The 19155-nt window shown below is 44.6% G+C and overlaps 1 protein-coding gene and 1 pseudogene across 1 annotated transcript; one reads left to right on the top strand and one right to left on the bottom strand.

The window, feature by feature from the left end:
- Nucleotides 1-2078: 2078 nt before the first annotated feature.
- On the top strand, nt 2079-16137 carry LOC120684139 (BAG-associated GRAM protein 1-like). The gene is made up of 19 exons (XM_039966181.1): nt 2079-2464; nt 2585-2620; nt 2723-2820; nt 9397-9472; nt 9849-9977; nt 10059-10105; nt 10459-10582; nt 10681-10797; nt 11933-11962; nt 12050-12149; nt 12623-12729; nt 12923-13066; nt 13169-13273; nt 14325-14471; nt 14567-14620; nt 14748-14811; nt 14943-15004; nt 15635-15758; nt 15855-16137. The coding sequence occupies exons 1-19, from the start codon at nt 2255-2257 to the stop codon at nt 15872-15874; spliced, it is 1794 nt and encodes a 597-aa protein (XP_039822115.1). The 5' UTR covers nt 2079-2254; the 3' UTR covers nt 15875-16137.
- Nucleotides 16138-17072: 935 nt separating this feature from the next.
- On the bottom strand, nt 17073-18908 carry LOC120695431 (annotated as a pseudogene).
- Between the last annotated feature and the right edge of the window lie 247 nt (nt 18909-19155).

Below are 19155 nucleotides of genomic sequence, written 5' to 3'. Positions count from 1 at the left end.
TCGCTAGTAATTATTTACTACCTTCGCCCTAAAATACAAGTCATTTTCAGAAATTTTAAAAAATTAATAAGAAGATAAAATGATAATATTTACCTCTATTTATTAACCATATATTTTGGCAGTAGCTGCTGATTTGTTCTTTTTCCGGGACAGAGGGAGTATGTGCCAGAGTTGAGGTAACCAGTCAATTACCTTTCCTAGGCAACCAGTCATTCGGTCCACCTAGTTTAGATAGTGCATCTTTAGGTAGTACCAGTACCTTTCCTAGGCTCAATTACGCTCAGGCCATTATAAACACATCGAAACTATATTAGTATCATGGTGCACTAAATGTGCACAGATACGATGTACCTTAGCTTATTTGGAGGACTGTCAATCGAATGTGAAGTCAATTTCAGTGGGAGTGTTATAAAAGTGTCATGGATATTAAATTTATTAATATGTACCAATAGTACGAGGAGAGAGAAGAGAGGAGTGTCATGAAATATAAGAGTAGTGTTATTACCATGACACTCTACTGGCACAGTTTTTAAAATTCCAGTCTAGGTAACTGTATTAGTGACACTCTCACTAAGACTGGCGTTAACAGACTTGGTACTGCTCATCTTTTTGTTAGTACCGAGGTTTTGTCCTATTTTCTTCTTTTTAGTACTAATAGAGATCGCTAGACCAACTAATAACTTTCCTCGATCCTAAGATGAAAAGCTCCGAGTCACCATGGCCGTACAAAATTGTAAGTCTTCTTAATTGTGAAGAAAAGATTCAATTGAGCACCGTTGAAAGTGAAGTCTTCTTAATTATTTGTCGAAGTTGAGCCTAGAATAATACTCACTTTTAGCGGTGGCGGAGCCAGCAAAAATTCCAAAGGGCCGGAAGACCAAAATCAATATGTATACATTAGATAATATTGCCATTAAGTGTATTTGACACCAAATTTTTATGGTGTTCGTGTAGGCATGTAGTCAGAAACCTTAGCCCATTCACAAAAGCTAGTTGCACTTTATAAAAGGCATATTTCTTTTCTTAGCTTCTAGTGTTCTACGGACTACAGATGCAAATATGCAATACTGAATCCTCGTTCCCAGCGTTGCTCGTTCCTCACCAAAAAACATAATAGAATTGGGGGGAAAAGTTAGGTTTGCAGACCTTAGGCGTGGGGGCTGCCTGCTGGTTCCCTTCCGCCTCCGCGCGTCGCTCCTGTCCGACGTCGTCGAGGCTCGTGATTCCGCTCGTCGGCAGGGAAGGCGAGCCGCCGATAGCCATGGCCTGGGCCGGCGCCTGGCCGGTGGCCGCGACGGGCGATGGCGACAGCGCGGGGAATCGCCCTCCGCGGCTCCACGGCCCTCTCACGTGGGGCCGGGGCTTCTATTGGGCCTGTGCGACACTGCCTATATGGGCTTTGCCGTGGCTACTGGATGAAGGATGAGGGGGTCAACACTAATTAAGAGTTCTAAATATAAATTTATTATATAAATAATTTCATAAGTCGTGACTTAATTACGAGATGAATCTATTAATTTTAATTAGCTTATAATTTGATCACTATTTACTATAGTGATTTATTATATAAAGATTTATTTAGAGCTCTAATTATATTTTATTTTTATATTAAGTTGACATCTGAACATTTAAATTAACATCCAAATATTCAATATGACAATTACTTAGAAAACTAAACGAGACTTTAGCTTGGAATTCACTAGATGCAGGGGCTAAAAGAAGACATTCGTGCTGTTCTAGGAGTTGAATTGATCGAATTTGAAGCAAAATACTTGGGGTTGCCGACCCCGGAGATGAAAATGCTCGCCCGAAGTTAAAACTGAAATTCAAGGTCCAGGAAGGTTCCAAGAAAAACACAAGCTTCGACTTTGACGGGCCCGTCGCTGTACTAACACCGGCGCGGTCAAATCCACAAGCCAACCGGCGCCCGGCGTCGACGCGGGCCCATCCGACCAGCGTCACAGGCCCCGTCCTCCCCACGCGCGTCACGATCCCCGCGCGCCTCAAAGTCAAGCAGAACCAGCCGTCCGATCCCACTATACCCTCCTGTACACGGGCCGCCTCCGGCGAGACTGACCAGACCGCCCCCACCTTCTCCGCCTCGTCTTCCCCCCTCGATAACCACCACCTCCTCCCATTCCTTCCTCGCCCGCCCGCCCGCCCCCACCATGCCCCTCGCGCGCGGCCCCCTCCCGCTCCCCAAACCCTAGGACGCGGCACGCACCCTCTCCTCGCCGGCGCGGGCGCGGCCGGCATGGCGCCGCAGGCCGCGGGGTCGGCCCCGGCGGTGGCGGCGCTCGGGTTCCTCCTTCCGACCTGCTGGGAGATCGAGGTCACCTGCGCCGCCGCGATTATCCTCGTCGCGCTCTACGCCGCCTACGAGCTCCTCGGCCCGCGCCCCTCCCAGGCGGGGGGCGACGCCGGCGCCGGGCTCCTCGCGGGGGAGCTCGACGCCGCCGACAAGGTAGAGGCTCTGCTTGTGTTTGGGTTTTCGGGGGATTTGGGCGACGTGCTGTTGCTGGTGATCTCGGGTACTGATGTTGTGATCGTTTGATTGTCTGCTTGCGGATTGGATTGGGGACAGGGAGGCTCGAGCGGCCCCTGTGCGTACGTGGTGAAGGTAATCAGTGATCAGCACTCTGTCTCGATTTTTTTTTTTGGGTTGTGCTGCTGGCAGTTTCGTCTGGATGGATTCCTGACTTGGATTGGATGTGCTGTTCAGCTCGAGCTGTTGGCCGCGAAGAATTTGATGGCGGCCAACTTAAATGGGACGTCTGACCCGTATGCATTGATCACTTGTGGCGCAGAGAAGCGTTTCAGGTGATCACATTGATTCCAACAGTTTGGTGTATACCCTTTCTTGTAGGCTTTCGATCTTAGAACCTGTTTCCTGGGTAGTTTGATCTGTTTCAAGTTCTCGTCAACTGTATGTAGCTTCTTTTTTTTAAGAGTCAACGGGGGCTAAGAGATCCCACCTGAACATTCATTTCTTCAATGAGATATTACAAGATCAGGTACACTACCCCATCACTAGGTGTTGGCAATCAGGATACAACTTAGGTAGAAGGAGAAAGGGAACCACAAAGGATTACAATCGCAGCACACACTCACTCGACAGAAGCTAAATCAAGTAACACGAACCAAGAAAGTGGCCGAGCTCCACCAAGCAGATGGATCATATTGCATATCGCCAGAGGTTTCTACCGCCAAGCATCCAAGGACATCCAGGCCGCAAAGGGGAGTCGAGCAACAAGGCAAACCAATTCAAGACCAATGAATGTTGGCAACGGGGAGGTCAAAGCCCCACCTGAATTGAGTCATTGCCATCCAATTGGATTCACCAAAGTGAACTGAACAACCGAGGTTGGCCCCAAATACCCAGCAACTCTCAAGCTGCTACCAAGAACGTACCAAGAGAGGTCGTGCGGAGGAAGAACACCTCCCCGCGCACAGCGCGCGGCACTTTCGTTGCATGGTCTCTGGTGAGAAAGGCAAAGGAGCTTGCAGGAGGGAGTAGAATTTCATCGAGGCAGTGCCAAGGTGCTAGGCACCCCTCCGCACTGAGCGTGGCACTTTCGTTGCACAGCACTAACTGTACGTAGCATTAGAGGGATTTGTGATTTCTAGCTTAATTCTCAAACTATAAAAATGTGCCAAGCTGTAGTTCGTTTATCCTAAGCCGCATTCTATCTTCCTTTTGTGAGAAGATGGAGTGCAATCTGGACCTTTGCATAAGAAAACCATGGAGTGCAATCTGGACCTTTGCTCAAGAAAACCATCTTTTGGGCAAAAGTGTTGAACTGGCTGTGATGATTTTCTTTGTTCAATTTAAGCTTGGAACAGTGGGGGGAAACTCATTGCCTTTGTAAGGGCGTACACTAGTGCATCCGAATTAGATAATCTAGGTTCAAGGGGAAGCATTATGTATGAAACGTTATTCCATAAATTTTGTATGAGATAATGGGTGGTTTGAGACGGTTTGAGCAAATTGGCACATGTGGGGTTCATCAGAGATTGTAAGGTATAAAAGCAAGCTGAATTTGAATCTAGGAGTAAAATAAAGGAAACAAGGGCTGACTTCCCCCAGGATTGTGTTAACTGCTAAAATTCCTGAGAGCTGTGGAGAATTAGATGATAGTGGTAGGCTAATGTGTAAATAATTGACAAGCATGCTATCCTGAAACGGTGCTGTGGGAAAAACAATGGTGGAAGGTGGACCAGAAACACAGTTTCAAATGACCATCGTTTGAATATAACATAAACTTAGTATTAGAGATATATTGTTGTATTTCCTTGTATTGAGTTTACAACTTGTACTCCAATCCATACGGCAATATATAATAGAGGTCACCCCCCCTCCTTTGGGTGTGTGGTGTTTCCCAATTCTCTACATGGTATCACGAGTCCGGGCCAAACCCTAGGTTGGCCGTGCCCCTCTCCCCCCTCCGCTGCCCTAACTCGCGCGGCAAACCCTGCCTGCGCGCCCACCCACCACCTGCCGCCACCAACCCTAGGCTGCGGCACCTCCTCCTCACCCCTGCGCCGCCTCCCTGGTCGGCCCCTCCTCCCTGCGCCAACTCCCTGGTCGCTCCTCCTCCCTGCGCCCTCCCTGGTCGGCTGCAACAGCATCAACAGATTGCATCTGCAACAATCTGTTGATGTACTGTGTCACCAACGACGGTGACACCCTCGACGACGGTGACTCTCTCCTCGACGGCATCTCCTCCCTCTTCGTCAACGACACCCAACCGCCGCCGATCCCCATGGCTGCGTACGCCGCCGTCTCCGTCCAGGCGCATGTCCCGATCAAGCTGGAACTCCGCTCCTCCAACTACACCAAGTGGAGCAGCTTCTTCGAGGCCATGTGCGGCAAGTTCGGCCTCCTTAGCCACATCAACAGCGCCCCTCCCCCTGATCCGCGCACTGATGCATGGAACGAGGCCGACTGTGCCGTCCGCAGCTGGCTCTATGGCTCCATCACCGAGGACGTCCTCGACTTCACCATGGCCGCCAACCAGACAGCACAGGACCTTTGGGTCACCATCTCCAACCACTTCCAGACGAACAAAGCTCCTCGTGCCATCTTCTTGAGTCATGCGTTCCACGCAATAACTCAAGGGGATATGTCTGTCCACGAGTATGCCCAAGCCCTCAAGAAGGCCGCTGATGCTCTTCGCGACGTCGACAAGCCTGTTGTCGATTCTGAGATGGTTCTCGCCATTCTCGCTGGGGCTGATTCTCGTTACAGCACCACTGGAGAGATCATCGCAGGAGACGCGACCATGACCTTCTCCAGGGCTGTAGATCGGCTTGCCCTCCAGGAGCTCCGCCTAGCAAATCAGTCAAAGGTGGTTGCCTCCTCCGCCATGATCGCCTCCTCCTCGGCTGGATGCGGCTCCTCCTGCCAATCTGCATCATCTTCGACCTCCGCCACGCAGCAGCAGCAGCAGCGCCCTCCTCAGCAGCAGCAGCAGCGCCCACCTCAGCAGGGCGGTCAGCAGCAGCAGCAGCGTCGCAGGAGGGGCAGACGCTCCAACGGCGGCCAGCAGCAGCAGCAGCAATCGCCTCGCACACCTAACCCTAGCGGTCCTTGGGTCTGCATCAACCCATGGGCTGCTTTCCAGGGTGCGCAAGGCAGCAGCAATGGCGCACAATTCCAGCGCAGCGGTCAAGGCATTCTGGGCGCCCCTCCGCAGGCTCACGCGGCGATCACCTCCCCTCAGGCGCCAACTCAGTCCCCTTCGTGGGATCAGGCTGGCCTGATCGCTGCTCTCCAGCAGATGGCGCTCGAAGGCAATGCATGGGTGATGGATACTGGAGCTTCTACTCACATGCACTCCTCGGAAGGTATACTTCTCTCTCGCCTCCCAACTGCTTCCTCTTCGATTACCGTAGGCAATGGTGCACATATCCCTGTCACGTCCCGAGGTTCTTCCGTTCTAGCCACAGATACGTCTAGATTCATTCTGAATAACGTGCTTATCATTCCATCCATAATTCGCAACTTACTTTCTGTTCGCCAATTCTCTTGCGATAACCGTTGTTCCATTGAGTTTGATGCCTCTGGTTTTTCTGTTAAGGACATCCGGACGGGATGAGTGATCCTTCGCTGCGATAGTACCGGCGACCTCTACACCATCCCATCAGTCGCCCCCGCAGCCGCAAAAGCCATGCTTGCCGCCTCTTCATTCTTGTGGCATCGTCGCCTTGGTCATCCTGGTCCAGCAGTCTTAGCTACTTTAAAACAGAACAATTTAGTTTCATGTAATAAAGTAGATCGCTCGCTTTGTCATGCATGTCAGCTTGGCAAGCACGCGCGTCTTCCGTTTGCTACTTCACAAACTACTTCACCTTTTGAGATAGTTCACTGTGATGTCTGGACCTCGCTGGTTGCTAGTATTTCTAGTTGTTCCTACTACTTGGTTTTGTTGGATGATTTTTCGCACTATTGTTGGACGTTCCCGCTTAAGCACAAATCCGATGTACATCAGCATATCGTTGATTTTATTGCTTATGCTCGCACTCAGTTCGGCCTTCTCGTTAAGTGTTTTCAAGCCGATAATGGGACTGAGTTTGTTAACCACGCCATGCACACCACCCTGCGTGCCAATGGTGTTGTCTTTCACCTCTCATGCCCTTACACCTCTCCACAGAATGGCAAGGCCGAATGCATCCTTCGAACTCTTAACAATTCAGTGCGAACCCTCCTCATCCATGCCTCTATGCCGCCCAAGTATTGGGCTGAGGCGCTAGCAGCAGCCACCTATCTGCTTAACCGGCGCCCCTCCTCCTCCATTAGTAACGTGATTCCCTATTTTCGCCTATATAATGCTTATCCCTCTTATGATCATTTGCGTGTCTTTGGTTGCTTGTGATATCCTAACCTACAGGCCACCTCTTCACACAAGCTCGCTCCACGCTCAACCGCATATGTCTTTTTGGGATATCCGCCTGATCATAAGGGTTATCGCTGTTTTGATCTTACAACGCGTCACATCATTATATCTAGACACGTTGTGTTTGATGAGTCCACCTTTCCTTTCGCTCGTGAGACTCATCCACCCACCACCAGCTCCTTTGATTTCTTACTCGGTCGCGACTTGGATATTGCACCTTTGTTTACTAATCATGCAGCTGGTGGCTCTCCTACGGCAGCTCCGTCTTCCATAGACGTTGAGCAACCGTGCTCGGCACCTGGTGGGAGCGGTGTTCAACCCCCACTAGGGCCCTCGGCGTCTTCTTCTCCGAGCGGGTGTGGTTTCGTGCCCCCGTCCGGTCCTTCGGCGTCTTCTTCTACGGGCGGGACGGATTCCAGCCCACTTCCTGCTCCAGCAACAGTAGCTGATCCACCTGCGCCTCCTGGAGCGCTTGGTGCTGCTTCTGGTGCGACTGCTGGTGCTTCTTCTGGGGTGCCTGAAGCGCCTGGTGCTGCTATTCCTGCTCCTGGAGCGCCTCCTGGTGGTGCAGTGCCTAGCGGGCGCTTCGGTCAAGTCTACACTCGCCGACCAGCTGCTGCTACTGCTACTGCATCTGTTCCTGGACGCTTCGGTCGAGTGTACAGCCGCCGACCAGCTGCTGCTACGGTGCCCTCTTCGCAGCCTGGTCGCCCTCTTCGCGAGCTTCCTCTACCGCAGCTGCAGGGCCACTACCTAGGCCCTCTTCCGGCGCGGTCTTCAGAAGCTCCTCCTAGAGAGCTTCCTCCACTTGAGCCTCTCCGACGTCCGATGAGTGGTTCTCCTCCACCGCCGGTCCTTCGCCGCATTACTCGACTCCAGTCTGGTACAATTCAGCCAGTTAGTTACAAAAATTTGTCTGCTGATCATGTTGTTGTTTCTCCCGTTCCGGCCAATTATCGCAGTGCACTTGCGGATCCTAATTGGCGAGCAGCTATGGCAGATGAGTTTCAGGCTCTGGTTGATAATGGTACTTGGCACCTTGTTCCTCGGCCTCCTGGAGTTAATGTGGTTACTGGCAAGTAGATTTTCAAGCATAAGTTTCATTCAGATGGTTCTCTTGCACGTCATAAAGCTAGATGGGTTGTCCGTGGATTTTCTCAGCAGCATGGCATAGATTATGATGAGACTTTCAGTCGGGTTGAAGCAGGCTCCTCGGGCATGGTACCAGCGATTCGCTACATATATTTGTCAGTTGGGGTTTGTTCCGTCAGTCTCTGACACTTCCTTGTTTGTTTACAAGGATGGCGCCAGCACTGCTTACCTGCTTCTCTATATCGATGACATTGTTCTCACTGCTTCGTCGACAGATTTGCTTCTCTCCATTATTGGTCGTCTTCATGCAGAGTTTGCTATGACTGATCTGGGTGATCTACATCACTTTCTGGGGATTTCTGTCACCCGTACTTCAGAGGGTTTATTCTTGTCCCAGCGACAATACGCCTCGGATCTGCTACAGCGCGCCGGTATGAGCGAGTGTCACTCTACCTTGATGCCAGTTGATAACAAGTCCAAGCTGTCTGCTACAGATGGTCCTCCGGTTGCGGATCCTTCAGAGTACAGGAGTACTGTTGGTGCACTGCAGTATCTCACTTTGACTCGTCCTGATTTGGCCTATGTTGTTCAGCAAGTCTGCTTGTTTATGCATGATCCGAGGGAACCACATCTTGCACTCGTCAAGCGGATTTTGCGTTATGTCAAGGGCACTCTGGACGCTGGTCTTTCTTTGGGAGTTGGCTCTGTCGACACACTCACTGCATATTCTGATGCTGATTGGGCTGGATGTCCTGATTCCCGACGATCCACCTCAGGCTACTATGTCTATCTTGGAGATAATCTGGTGTCTTGGTCCTCTAAACACCAGACTACAGTTTCTCGTTCCAGTGCTGAGGCTGAGTACCGGGCAGTGGCGCACGTTGTTGCTGAGTGTTGTTGGCTCCGACAGTTGCTTCAGGAGCTTCATGTTCCCCTCGCCAAGGCTACCGTTGTTTATTGCGACAACGTTAGTGCTGTATATATGACTGCTAATCCTGTCCATCATCGTCGCACAAAGCACATCGAGATTGATATTCATTTTGTTCGCGAGAAGGTGGTTTTGGGAGAGATTCGGGTCTTGCATGTCCCGTCTTCTCATCAGTATGCTGACATCATGACTAAAGGACTTCCTGTCCAGTTGTACACTGATTTTAGGACTAGTCTTGGTCTTCGTTTAGCTCCGCCTACGACTACGGGCGGGTATTAGAGATATATTGTTGTATTTCCTTGCATTGAGTTTACTTGTACTCCAAGCCATACGGCAATATATAATAGAGGTCACCCCCCCCCTCCTTTGGGTGTGTGGTGTTTCCCAATTCTCTACACTTAGTCTATTTGATGAACTCACAGATGTATTTTATGCAGCTCATGTTCAAGTAGTCTAATTGTCTTTCTTCACACCTTACAGCTCCATGGTTCCTGGTTCAAGAAACCCAATGTGGGGGGAGGAATTCAACTTTTTTGTTGATAGCCTTCCTGTAAAGGTTATTCCCAGCTCCTTCTCTCCTAATTAGTTTGGCTTGGTCTCTTTTAAAAGATGATGTGTTTGTTCTTGGTACAGGAAAATGTGGCAAATTAGCTAGTCATATTACATTTGTACCATTCTTATGTTAAAAGAATCTCTGGCTGCAATGCTCTACAGCAGTATTGTCACATATATCTTATGGGCTTTAACTTTCTGTTTTGCTTCTCACCCTGACACAAATCGTTGCAATTTACAAGTTATACAGTCTAATCCCAAGATGATTTTTCGTTGTCTTGATGCATTTGATACCCTTGCTAAATTGATCATTGGATGCAGGAAGATCAGCACATTTCATTTCCCTTGTTCTGATGTATTTGTTCTCTACAATTCCATAGATAAATGTCACAATATATGACTGGGACATTGTATGGAAAAGCACGATCCTTGGTTCTGTTACTGTTCCAGTTGAGTCTGAGGGGCCGAGTGGACCAGTTTGGTACACACTTGACAGCACATCAGGCCAGGTGAATGATTTCTGCAGAAACGCTTAGTTTCTGAGGTTTAATTTTCAGTTATCTTACTGTACTATTTTTTTGTATTATCAGGTGTGTCTTCATATTAAGGCAATCAAGGTTCCTGAGAGTTCCTCCAGGTTAAAATCTCACTCTGATTCTTTAACCATTAAAGCATTGACTTTCCTGCGTCCTTATCTTATTATCTGTTCACACAGAAAGCATGCATTTTATTCTGTTCTTTGTTAAAATAGCAGGTTTTAACAGCTGTGGCATATGTTTTGGCCATTTTGCTTCATTATTTTGCTTTGGCTTTCTGGACAACATAAGTGAAACTATAATAGGGCATTATGTTCAGTTCAACATGCTAAATATGCTTCCTGCACTGCTGTACCTTACGTGGCTCAAATTCATTTGTTTTTTCTAGTCTTAGGATAAAATAAATATATGAGGTGTCAATTTCTGTGATGATTCAAGCGCTTATCCACTTTAGGGCTCTAAATAACTCAGCTGAGGCTGGTGCTCGTAGAAGGATATCCTTGGATAAGCAGGGTCCCACTATAGTTCATCAAAAGCCAGGTCCTTTGCAGACAATTTTTGAACTACCTCCAGATGAGGTTGGTAACTGCTACAACTTTTTGCTCAAATTAATTTGTGGATCTAATACCAATGTTTCCAACTTGCAACAGTTGTTTCCTTGTCTTATTCCTTTCAGGTTGTTGACCACAGTTATTCATGTGCACTTGAAAGGTCATTCCTGTATCATGGTCGCATGTATGTCTCATCATGGCACATTTGCTTTCATTCAAACGTCTTCTCTAAGCAGATTAAGGTTAGCTCACATGGAAGTTCTCAATTTCCATCCTTTGATTAATTCCTTTTTACTATAGATTCTTTGTGTAGGCCTCATTTTACTTCTGTTTCTTGTTTTACAATAAATTATTCAAGTTTTAATTGCCCCATTGATTTTAATAGCATATTCCATCTAAACAGTAACTGTGGTGATCATGAGATCATGACAAATTCTGATAATTTTTGTAATTTCTAACTTTCTACTGAAGACCAGAACGTCGCTATAACCTACCTTTTTCTTGTCATATTAAATTTAAAATAAAACTTGTGAACCAGCTCTCAGTCAACAGCATATAGTAGCAGAGTAAATAGGGAAACACCAACTTTGGTCAGTTTTGTTGATGTATATTCAAGTGATATCCCTTTACTTTTGTTATTCAACATGATGTAGTTAAAGATTATGTGACCTTGTCCCTCTTGATTGAGCTATGTGTTCCAATGGGTCATCGAAAATTACACATAAATCCAATATGGTTATTTCTCTTCCAATGTTTCTGTCATTTATGAACTGAATGGACTTCACTGTGTGTGTTAGTGTTTCTTGAGAAAATAATGCTTGCAACTTAGAAAATCTGCTGCTGGATCCAGCTTTCTGGCAAATACCCTCTAATTTTCCATACAAGCTGCCTTGCACAAGTCTCTTCCTAATTTTGATTAACAAAGCTACTGATCCTGGTTGAAGACAGTATTTTTCTGTTTATACTCTTAATACATGTGGATTTGTGTTTTTCCCATTGTATAGTGCTTGCACCAAGGCCATTTCTCATGGCTAGTAACGTGTCTGAAATTTGCTTGAAATTTGCACAAACAAATTCTGCTGAATTTGAGCTTTGTAGCAACTTACTTTATGCTTTCCATACAAGCTATCATGCACCATTTCTCTTCCTGATTTTGATCAATGAAGCTACTAATCCTGGTTGGTAGCAGTACTCTTCTGTTGAATACTCTTAAATCATGTGGATTGATGTTTTTCCCATCGGATTGATTCTGTGAGATTAGGGAAGTTGCGCTTTTTTACCTTTGTAATAAAATCAATTCATATCAACCATTTGTTTGTGCATACATTTGTTTGATTTCTTTGAGTGACTAAAAACATCTTTTTCCCATATATGAAGGTTGTGATTCCTTTGAGAGATATCGATGAGGTAATTCTTATTTGCTGTTCTTTTATGTGTACATAATTTCCGTTCTACACACTTGAGGATCTGCTTCTTTATTTGCAAATACTGCAGATCAGGAGAAGTCAGCATGCCGTCATTAATCCAGCTATCACAATATTTCTTCGAATGGGTGCTGGAGGATTTGGTGTTCCTCCATTAGGATGCCCAGATGGTAATATCTTCTTAACACTTGTGTAATTCTTAAATTGATGGAACCCTGCATGTCATTTTTTGTGCAGACTCAAAACTCATTCACTCTCTTCATGGAAAACAGCAGGAGAGGACCCTAATAAAACAATAATATGACTGCAAAAGGTCAACAACACTGTAAAAAATAATTTACTCTACAGGACCAAATTAAAGTCTCAAAACAATCAAGGGAAACAGAATTTCTCTAATCCGGTTGATAAGGAACGGCTGGAATTTTATGTATGGCCTTCTTTTAGCAGACACATATCAAATTCCTTTCTCTTATTATAGAATACTGAGTAAGCTGACAAATCCATTTCCTGGCACTATAAAATCATGCTTGATCACTAAAGCATAAAAGTCATACAGTTTATTTAGTCTGCCAAAAGGACTGCTAACGGTAATCCAATAGACAGGGCTTTGCATAACATGTTTTCTTATATAATTTTTTTGTAGGAAGAGTCAGGTACAAATTTGCATCGTTTTGGAACAGAAACCATACATTTAGAGCATTACAGCGAGCTGTGAAGAACTTCAAAATGATGATAGAGGCTGAGAAACAGGTACTGAACTTGCATATGTGTGCAATACACTGACCTTTGCTTGTACGTTATAGGGTGTATTTGCATGTCTGCAGCCTTATGTCAGTGCACTAGTTTTGAAGGGATATTTTTTCATGTTGCTGTTCGTAATAGTTATGAGTTTACATATAAATTTGACATTCTTCAGATAACCTTTTTTACTTTTGGGTTGTAGGAACGTGCTCAGTCTGCCCTACGTGCACACAGTAGCTCAAGAAAAGACAGCAAGAAGGAAATCAATGTTCCAGAAGATTGCGCTGCATTAACAGGGCAATTGCAACCTTTTGTCAAAGAAGAAGTTCTAGTCCCTGTATTCAATGTAATAATGGCTAACAGTATCTTAGCTTCATGATTCTTTTTTGGACAATGTTGCATTATGATTGCTAAATGCTAACTAATCCGTAACTGTTTATGATTTCAGGGAACTTTTCCATGTACTGCGGAGCAGTTTTTTAGTATTCTTTTAAGTGATGACTCAAGTTATATAACAGAATACCGGACAGATCGGAAGGATAAAGATATAAATGTAAGTATCCAGCATAATGCCAGCCCACATTCAGTACATTCTGTAAGACCAACTTATTCCCAGTTCATTGATTGTTGTGCATAAGAGAAATTTGACAAAGTTGTTGGATAGAAATTGGTAGATGGTCATAATACAACTGTTGCAGTGGATAGTCATACTAATTTTTCAAACTAACAGCCATGGTGTATGCTCGTTGCTACGGATCTAAATTGAGTAGCGTCTAAGTTTCAAGACTCGAAATATGCAAGGTTTCATGTATTTAACGCACTCCATCATAACGAGATTCATGATTTTCTTTTGCGTGATAAATTTACCTTTTAATGCACATTTTTCCGCATACTGAAGTTCCTTTCCAATTTTGTCACAACAAGTTGTGGACTTGTGATTCTCTCAACCGCTGATGTGCCCCTTACAGATAAAAATAACTAACTGGAAGTCTGGAACAGAACATCGTCCACCTTGTCAGCCAAACTATTGCACTTGCTCTGGCATTACTTCCCATCTTTCCCTGTTGTACCATCCATCCCTATCCTTGATCTATGCCTGTCGCGTCTTGGGCCTGCTCCATGCGCAAGCAGCCTCCCTCCTGCAATCCTGTCCAACTGATATTGACAGCAGGAAGCCATCCGAGTCTTGATCCAGTTATCACCAACCAGACCTGGCCACATCCTTCCGCTGTTGACTGCCAGCCACTCTACGTCTCTACCATCACCACATATGTACTGTTCATCCTCCACATATATTTTATTATGGGTAACCTTCCACTTCCTAGTGAATCTTGAATCCATTAAGCTTGCCGATGCCATATGGTAATGCAAATTGGTCCATCCAAAGCAGCACATGTACTTTTTATCCTCCACGCACATTTTTATTGTTGGTAATCTTCAACCTCTTATGCTAATGTATGGTAAATATACGGTAGAATTGAAGACTTGAATCTACTAGCTGGATAGCAGAGAACAAGTTATGTTGTTATCAGCATTCAGCAAGCTGAACGGTTTTTGTTTTCTTTTACTCAATATATTCAACCTTTAAATGTTGCCTTTTGCAGCTGGGGCAATGGCACATTGCAGATGAGTATGATGGTCAGGTGAGGGAACTTAATTGTAAATCAATATGCCATAGTCCAATGTGCCCTCCTTATTCAGCGATGACAGAGTGGCAGCATATGGTTCTTTCAGCTGATAAAATGGATCTGGTGTGTTTCTAAACAACTGAAAGTTCGAATGTGGCAGAAAATATATTGTCGTATTAGTTTAACTCCATAAAGTAATTTCTCGCTGTTATTTGTAGGTGTTTGAAACTGTACAGCAAGTACATGATGTTCCATTTGGTTCATTCTTTGAGGTATTAATGGAAAATACTGTATACAGTACTTCCTGCCCTCTTTTTAATTCTTGTAAATCTGAAAATATTTACAGCACAACAATAGCTGTCATGCTAGAATTTAGGTAACTGATGTTCTACCTTTCAGGTACACTGTAGGTGGTCTGTGAAAACTATCAGTTCTGACTCGTGCAGCATTAACATAAGTGTTGGTTGGTGATTTCTTCATATCCTTTTGTGTGTTCTTTTATTTCTTTATTCTGTGATGGCAATGTTCTTCTCTGCTTGAGCTGCGGATTAATTTAGTGATTTTATTAAAGCAATAGTCATGCTTCATTTTCAGGTGCACATTTCAAGAAATGGTGCATAATGCAATCTAAAATAAAGAGTGGTGCTGTAGATGAGGTATGCACTTAGCAAATTTTTTTTTTTTGATTGTTGGTGGGATTTAAATGAAATCGGCTACAACCTTTATATACTCACGAATGTTGGTGGCCAAGTTACATTTCCTTTAACTATCTAAGACTAATTCCTGGGTTCAAATACATTCCAATTCGACATGATCACATACAGATATGATCGTCTAAAAAAGATTGATCTATCTTCTTACAAAAGATCCAGTGCACTTGTTGCTCACTTGAAATTCATGAACAGCTTCATTGGTGACTGGGATTGTGTACTAGGACAGCATGAGCAAACATGTTTATCTTGGAAATATACCAGACTAAAGAAAATCACAGATCATGTTGCCCACATCCCACATTATTCTTTCACATGGAATATGAAACCTCAATGAATTCTCAGCCCTTGTTGAGTAGCATAGGTGATTGGCTGCCAAATTATGTAGGCTTTTACTGGCTTAGGTTGTAGCACATGAGTATACGATATAATGTTGCTGCTGCTGAAGTATTGCAGAGAAGAATGCAGAATATGAGTTTCTGGAATAGTCTACTATAGTTTCTGCATACTATAACTTCTAGAAAGTACATGACGCTTGATTCTTGGAGTTGTTCATTTTGTTTTGAAATCTTGCAGTTGAGGAAGGAAGTCAAGGAAATGTTAGAGTTCGCACAAGCTTATATGCTCAAAGTTCGGTCTCCTAACCAAGAGAACAGTGATCTTACCCAACAAGACAACATGGCATCAGACGTAGCGCCTGGTAACCAATAATTATTTCAGCTTGTGTCTCCTGATGTAGGATCACTGAATCATAACTGCCATCGCATGACAATGAATTATGATGTTATATACACAGAAGGGAAGGTGGACTTGTAACTGGTCCACATCAAACATGACAAGCTGCCTTTCAAAAGAATGTGTAGATCTTGTAAAGTTCTTTTCCTGTCATTTTGGCTGATGTATATGGGTAAACGTGAAATATAGTGCTGGCTGTGGGCATGTCAGTTTGTGTTGTTAAAGATAAACAAAGAAAGAAACAATAGAGAAATATGTGTCCGGAAATCATCAGAGCTTTTGCAGCGTACATTTCTGTAGTTACAAAAGGCAAGTTGTGCAATAAATGTTCCATGTCCTAAAAATAACGTCAGATCATTTCATATGAATCTGCTGAAAGAAGGATCCGATTTCAGATGACAATTTGTCTAGTTTGATCAATGTGCAAGTTTCTGAAGATACGTGAATGCTGCATGTATTCCACTTTAAAGATGCCTAGGCGTCAACTAGCATGCACGTTTTTTAAAAAAAAAATCACACATATTTTCCTTTTTTCTCTCCGCTTCTTACATGTAAAATGCAAATTGGGTACCAAGGTTGGGTCACCATATTTGCAAAGCTGCACACGCTCAGCTGTCAACAGCCGGCGGAACTGTTTAGCTTTGTCATAAGTCAAATATCTCTATCTTTGACCATCAATCTCCAAAAATATGTATAGTTTAACTTTAACAACATTCAATTTTTATATTATAATAAATACAGTTTATTATGTTGAACTATACAGGTTTATAAAAATTAGTGGTTAAAATAAAAATGGTTTAGAATAAAACTAGAAGTATTGTGAAACGGGATGAAAAGAATACAGTTCAGCGCACTCGCGGCATTGGACCGAAATGCTTACGTGGTATAAATGGGGTCCACTTGCAGTGTCCCCACAGCAACACTGCCCGATTGCTCACACACTATATCAGATGTTAGCTTGTGCTCAGTTGTGCCTAGATCTGTATCCACTACCTGTCTCTGTTCTGGACTTCTGGTTTCACTGTCTCTGCTCAAGTGGTTCCACTACATCTCGGTTCTGGTTTCACTAATTGTTAGTAAATGGAAGTGACTGCTGGTGACCGTGGCCTGAGGCTTCTTGTTCAAAGCACTGTAGTCTTCCCAAGAAAAAAAACAAAAGTTTAATAGAAACATGGCAGCTGCAGTTTGGGGAGTTAATCATTTACCAACTAACCTCAACGACTAAAGAGTGATGCATAAGCAAATAATAATCACGGCAATTGCAGTGGAAAGCATCACATACAAATATACAATACACTGGTGTAAATAAGATGCACAAATAATGAGTTGTGATGTGAATCAGCTCGTAGCAAAAAAAATGGTATGAGAGATGAGACAAAAGAAGGACGCACTAGTACAGTTTCAGGGACAATTCGTTCCTTTTGGACCACCTTAAAATATTTGCCTTCACTGACCATAGTACGGTTTCATGAAATTCAGGAATTCCCATCTTCAGCATGAATGAATCCGATTTTTCTCGCCAAGTGCTACTGCACTTATTCCTGACCAAAGCCAATGTGTCAGCAACTCAGTGATTCAAAAGAACCATTTCCAGTTACAACACATTTCTGCTCTTCCGAGGTAAGAACTAACAAGGGATACTAGTTCCCACCTTGATATTATTATACACTGATTTGCTGGAACATTGTAAATAACCTATCGTCATATAAATAGCACAAAAAGAAGAAAGAAAGAGCCCAAATATCTAATCCATCTAATCATGTGGTTCTGGGTGTGGGGAACTCACAAAACACTTGTCCTCTCTGTCAGTATCTTATGGGTGAAAAAGGAACACACAGCCTCATTGGACAGTGATTTTTCTCAAATCTATGCCCTGGGGATTTGAATCATCCATTAGGGTTCTAAGACCAACTCTTAGGTCCGGTACCCCCTCCAGCAAGATAGCGCACACTGGAAATATCAGGACACCCTGCACTCTCCTCTTGAGTTCCTCGTACATTTCATCAGCTCCCTCTACATGTATCTTGTTTGCGACGATCAGTGATGGTCGCCTCGTCAAGCCTTCTTGGTAATGCTCCAGCTCTGCGACCAGATCCTGCAGTTGCTCCCATGGCGGGATGGCCTTCCTGCCGTTGAGTGTGGCAGCAAGGTCAACTACATAGGCGAGAACTTTGGTGTGCTCTATGTGCCTCAGGAAAGCATGGCCCAGGCCACGGTTCTCGTGGGCTCCTTGATCAGACCAGGGATATCAGCCACTTTCACACAGAAGTAGTCCTCACAGTCAGCTATCTCTGGTTGTGCCCTAGAGAGAGCACTCAGCAATGTGCTCTTTCCGGCATTAGGCAATCCAACCAGACCGACATCTGTGATGCTCTTCAGTTCCAAGATGATGAAGGTTTCGGTTCCTGGTTGCCCAGTACTCAAGCGGGCTATCTTCTCTTGTCTGTATGCTTTGGATGGTCACATCTCCTTCATGATAAAAGCATTCCCCAGTCCACCTTCCCCTCCTTGTGCTATGATCAACCGCTGCCCAGGTTTTGTCGTTTCAGCAACAGAATATTGCACATCCTGTTCCTCCCTCTATTCGTCTTCCTCCTCATCATCGATGTTGAACTCATCTTCATCCTTCCAAAACTCTTCATCCTCGCTTTCAGTCATCCTTTTCACCTATCTCCTCTTGACATGGATAGGTTCTTACATCATAATAAGTGTTTAGAATCCAGACTCGGAGGGCGTATGCACGTATTTTTGATTTTCCGGGCGACTATTGCTTTCCTTTTCAGCTTTATCCATCAGTATTATGCTTGGGAGTGATATGCCGATGGGATAAGCCACCATCAAAACCTTTCATCACTGAATTATCAATCTGATTCGAACTGGCAGAGAAGTGTTCACTGTTCAGGAACACCAGGTATGTCCCAGGGATCAAGAGCTCTGGTTGGTTTATTTACTGCAAAAGAGGGCTGCTCCCCTTCGACTAAATGAATCACCGCGCCTACTGGTACTTGTGTGATCTGTTCCACATACGAACATAAGGTAATATTTGGCTGTCAGTTTTCTTACAAAAGGTAAACCTAATAAAAACTGAGAAGACCATATATACGCATATCCTCATGGCTACCTTGTCAGACCTCTTGTTCCTATCTGATTCTTAGAAACTCCATTGCCGCCTTGCCCTCCTCTCTGAAAACCAAAAGTAAACAAGCTAAAAGTCAGGTATCAACGAATTCCCAAGAATTCAAAAGCTACACACCACATTAAGATACACCATAATTTCTTGCTTGACACTGTAGTTCCACAAATAGAAGTACGGGTTCGACCTTTCTAATTCAAATATATTCACTACCTCAATTCTTAATTAG

This window comes from Panicum virgatum, chromosome 2K (genome assembly GCF_016808335.1).
Source record: "Panicum virgatum strain AP13 chromosome 2K, P.virgatum_v5, whole genome shotgun sequence".
Classification (NCBI taxonomy): Eukaryota; Viridiplantae; Streptophyta; class Magnoliopsida; order Poales; family Poaceae; genus Panicum; species Panicum virgatum.
This window is presented reverse-complemented; position numbering and strand designations above follow the sequence as displayed.

Excerpts from the sequence above, each read along its gene's own strand:
- LOC120684139 (XM_039966181.1), top strand. The coding sequence starts at position 2,255 with ATGGCGCCGCAGGCCGCGGGGTCGGCCCCGGCGGTGGCGGCGCTCGGG. Across the intron at positions 10,798-11,932 it reads TCTTCTCTAAGCAGATTAAG|GTTGTGATTCCTTTGAGAGA; the intron begins GTTAGCTCACAT and ends CCATATATGAAG. Across the intron at positions 13,067-13,168 it reads TTCTAGTCCCTGTATTCAAT|GGAACTTTTCCATGTACTGC; the intron begins GTAATAATGGCT and ends TTATGATTTCAG.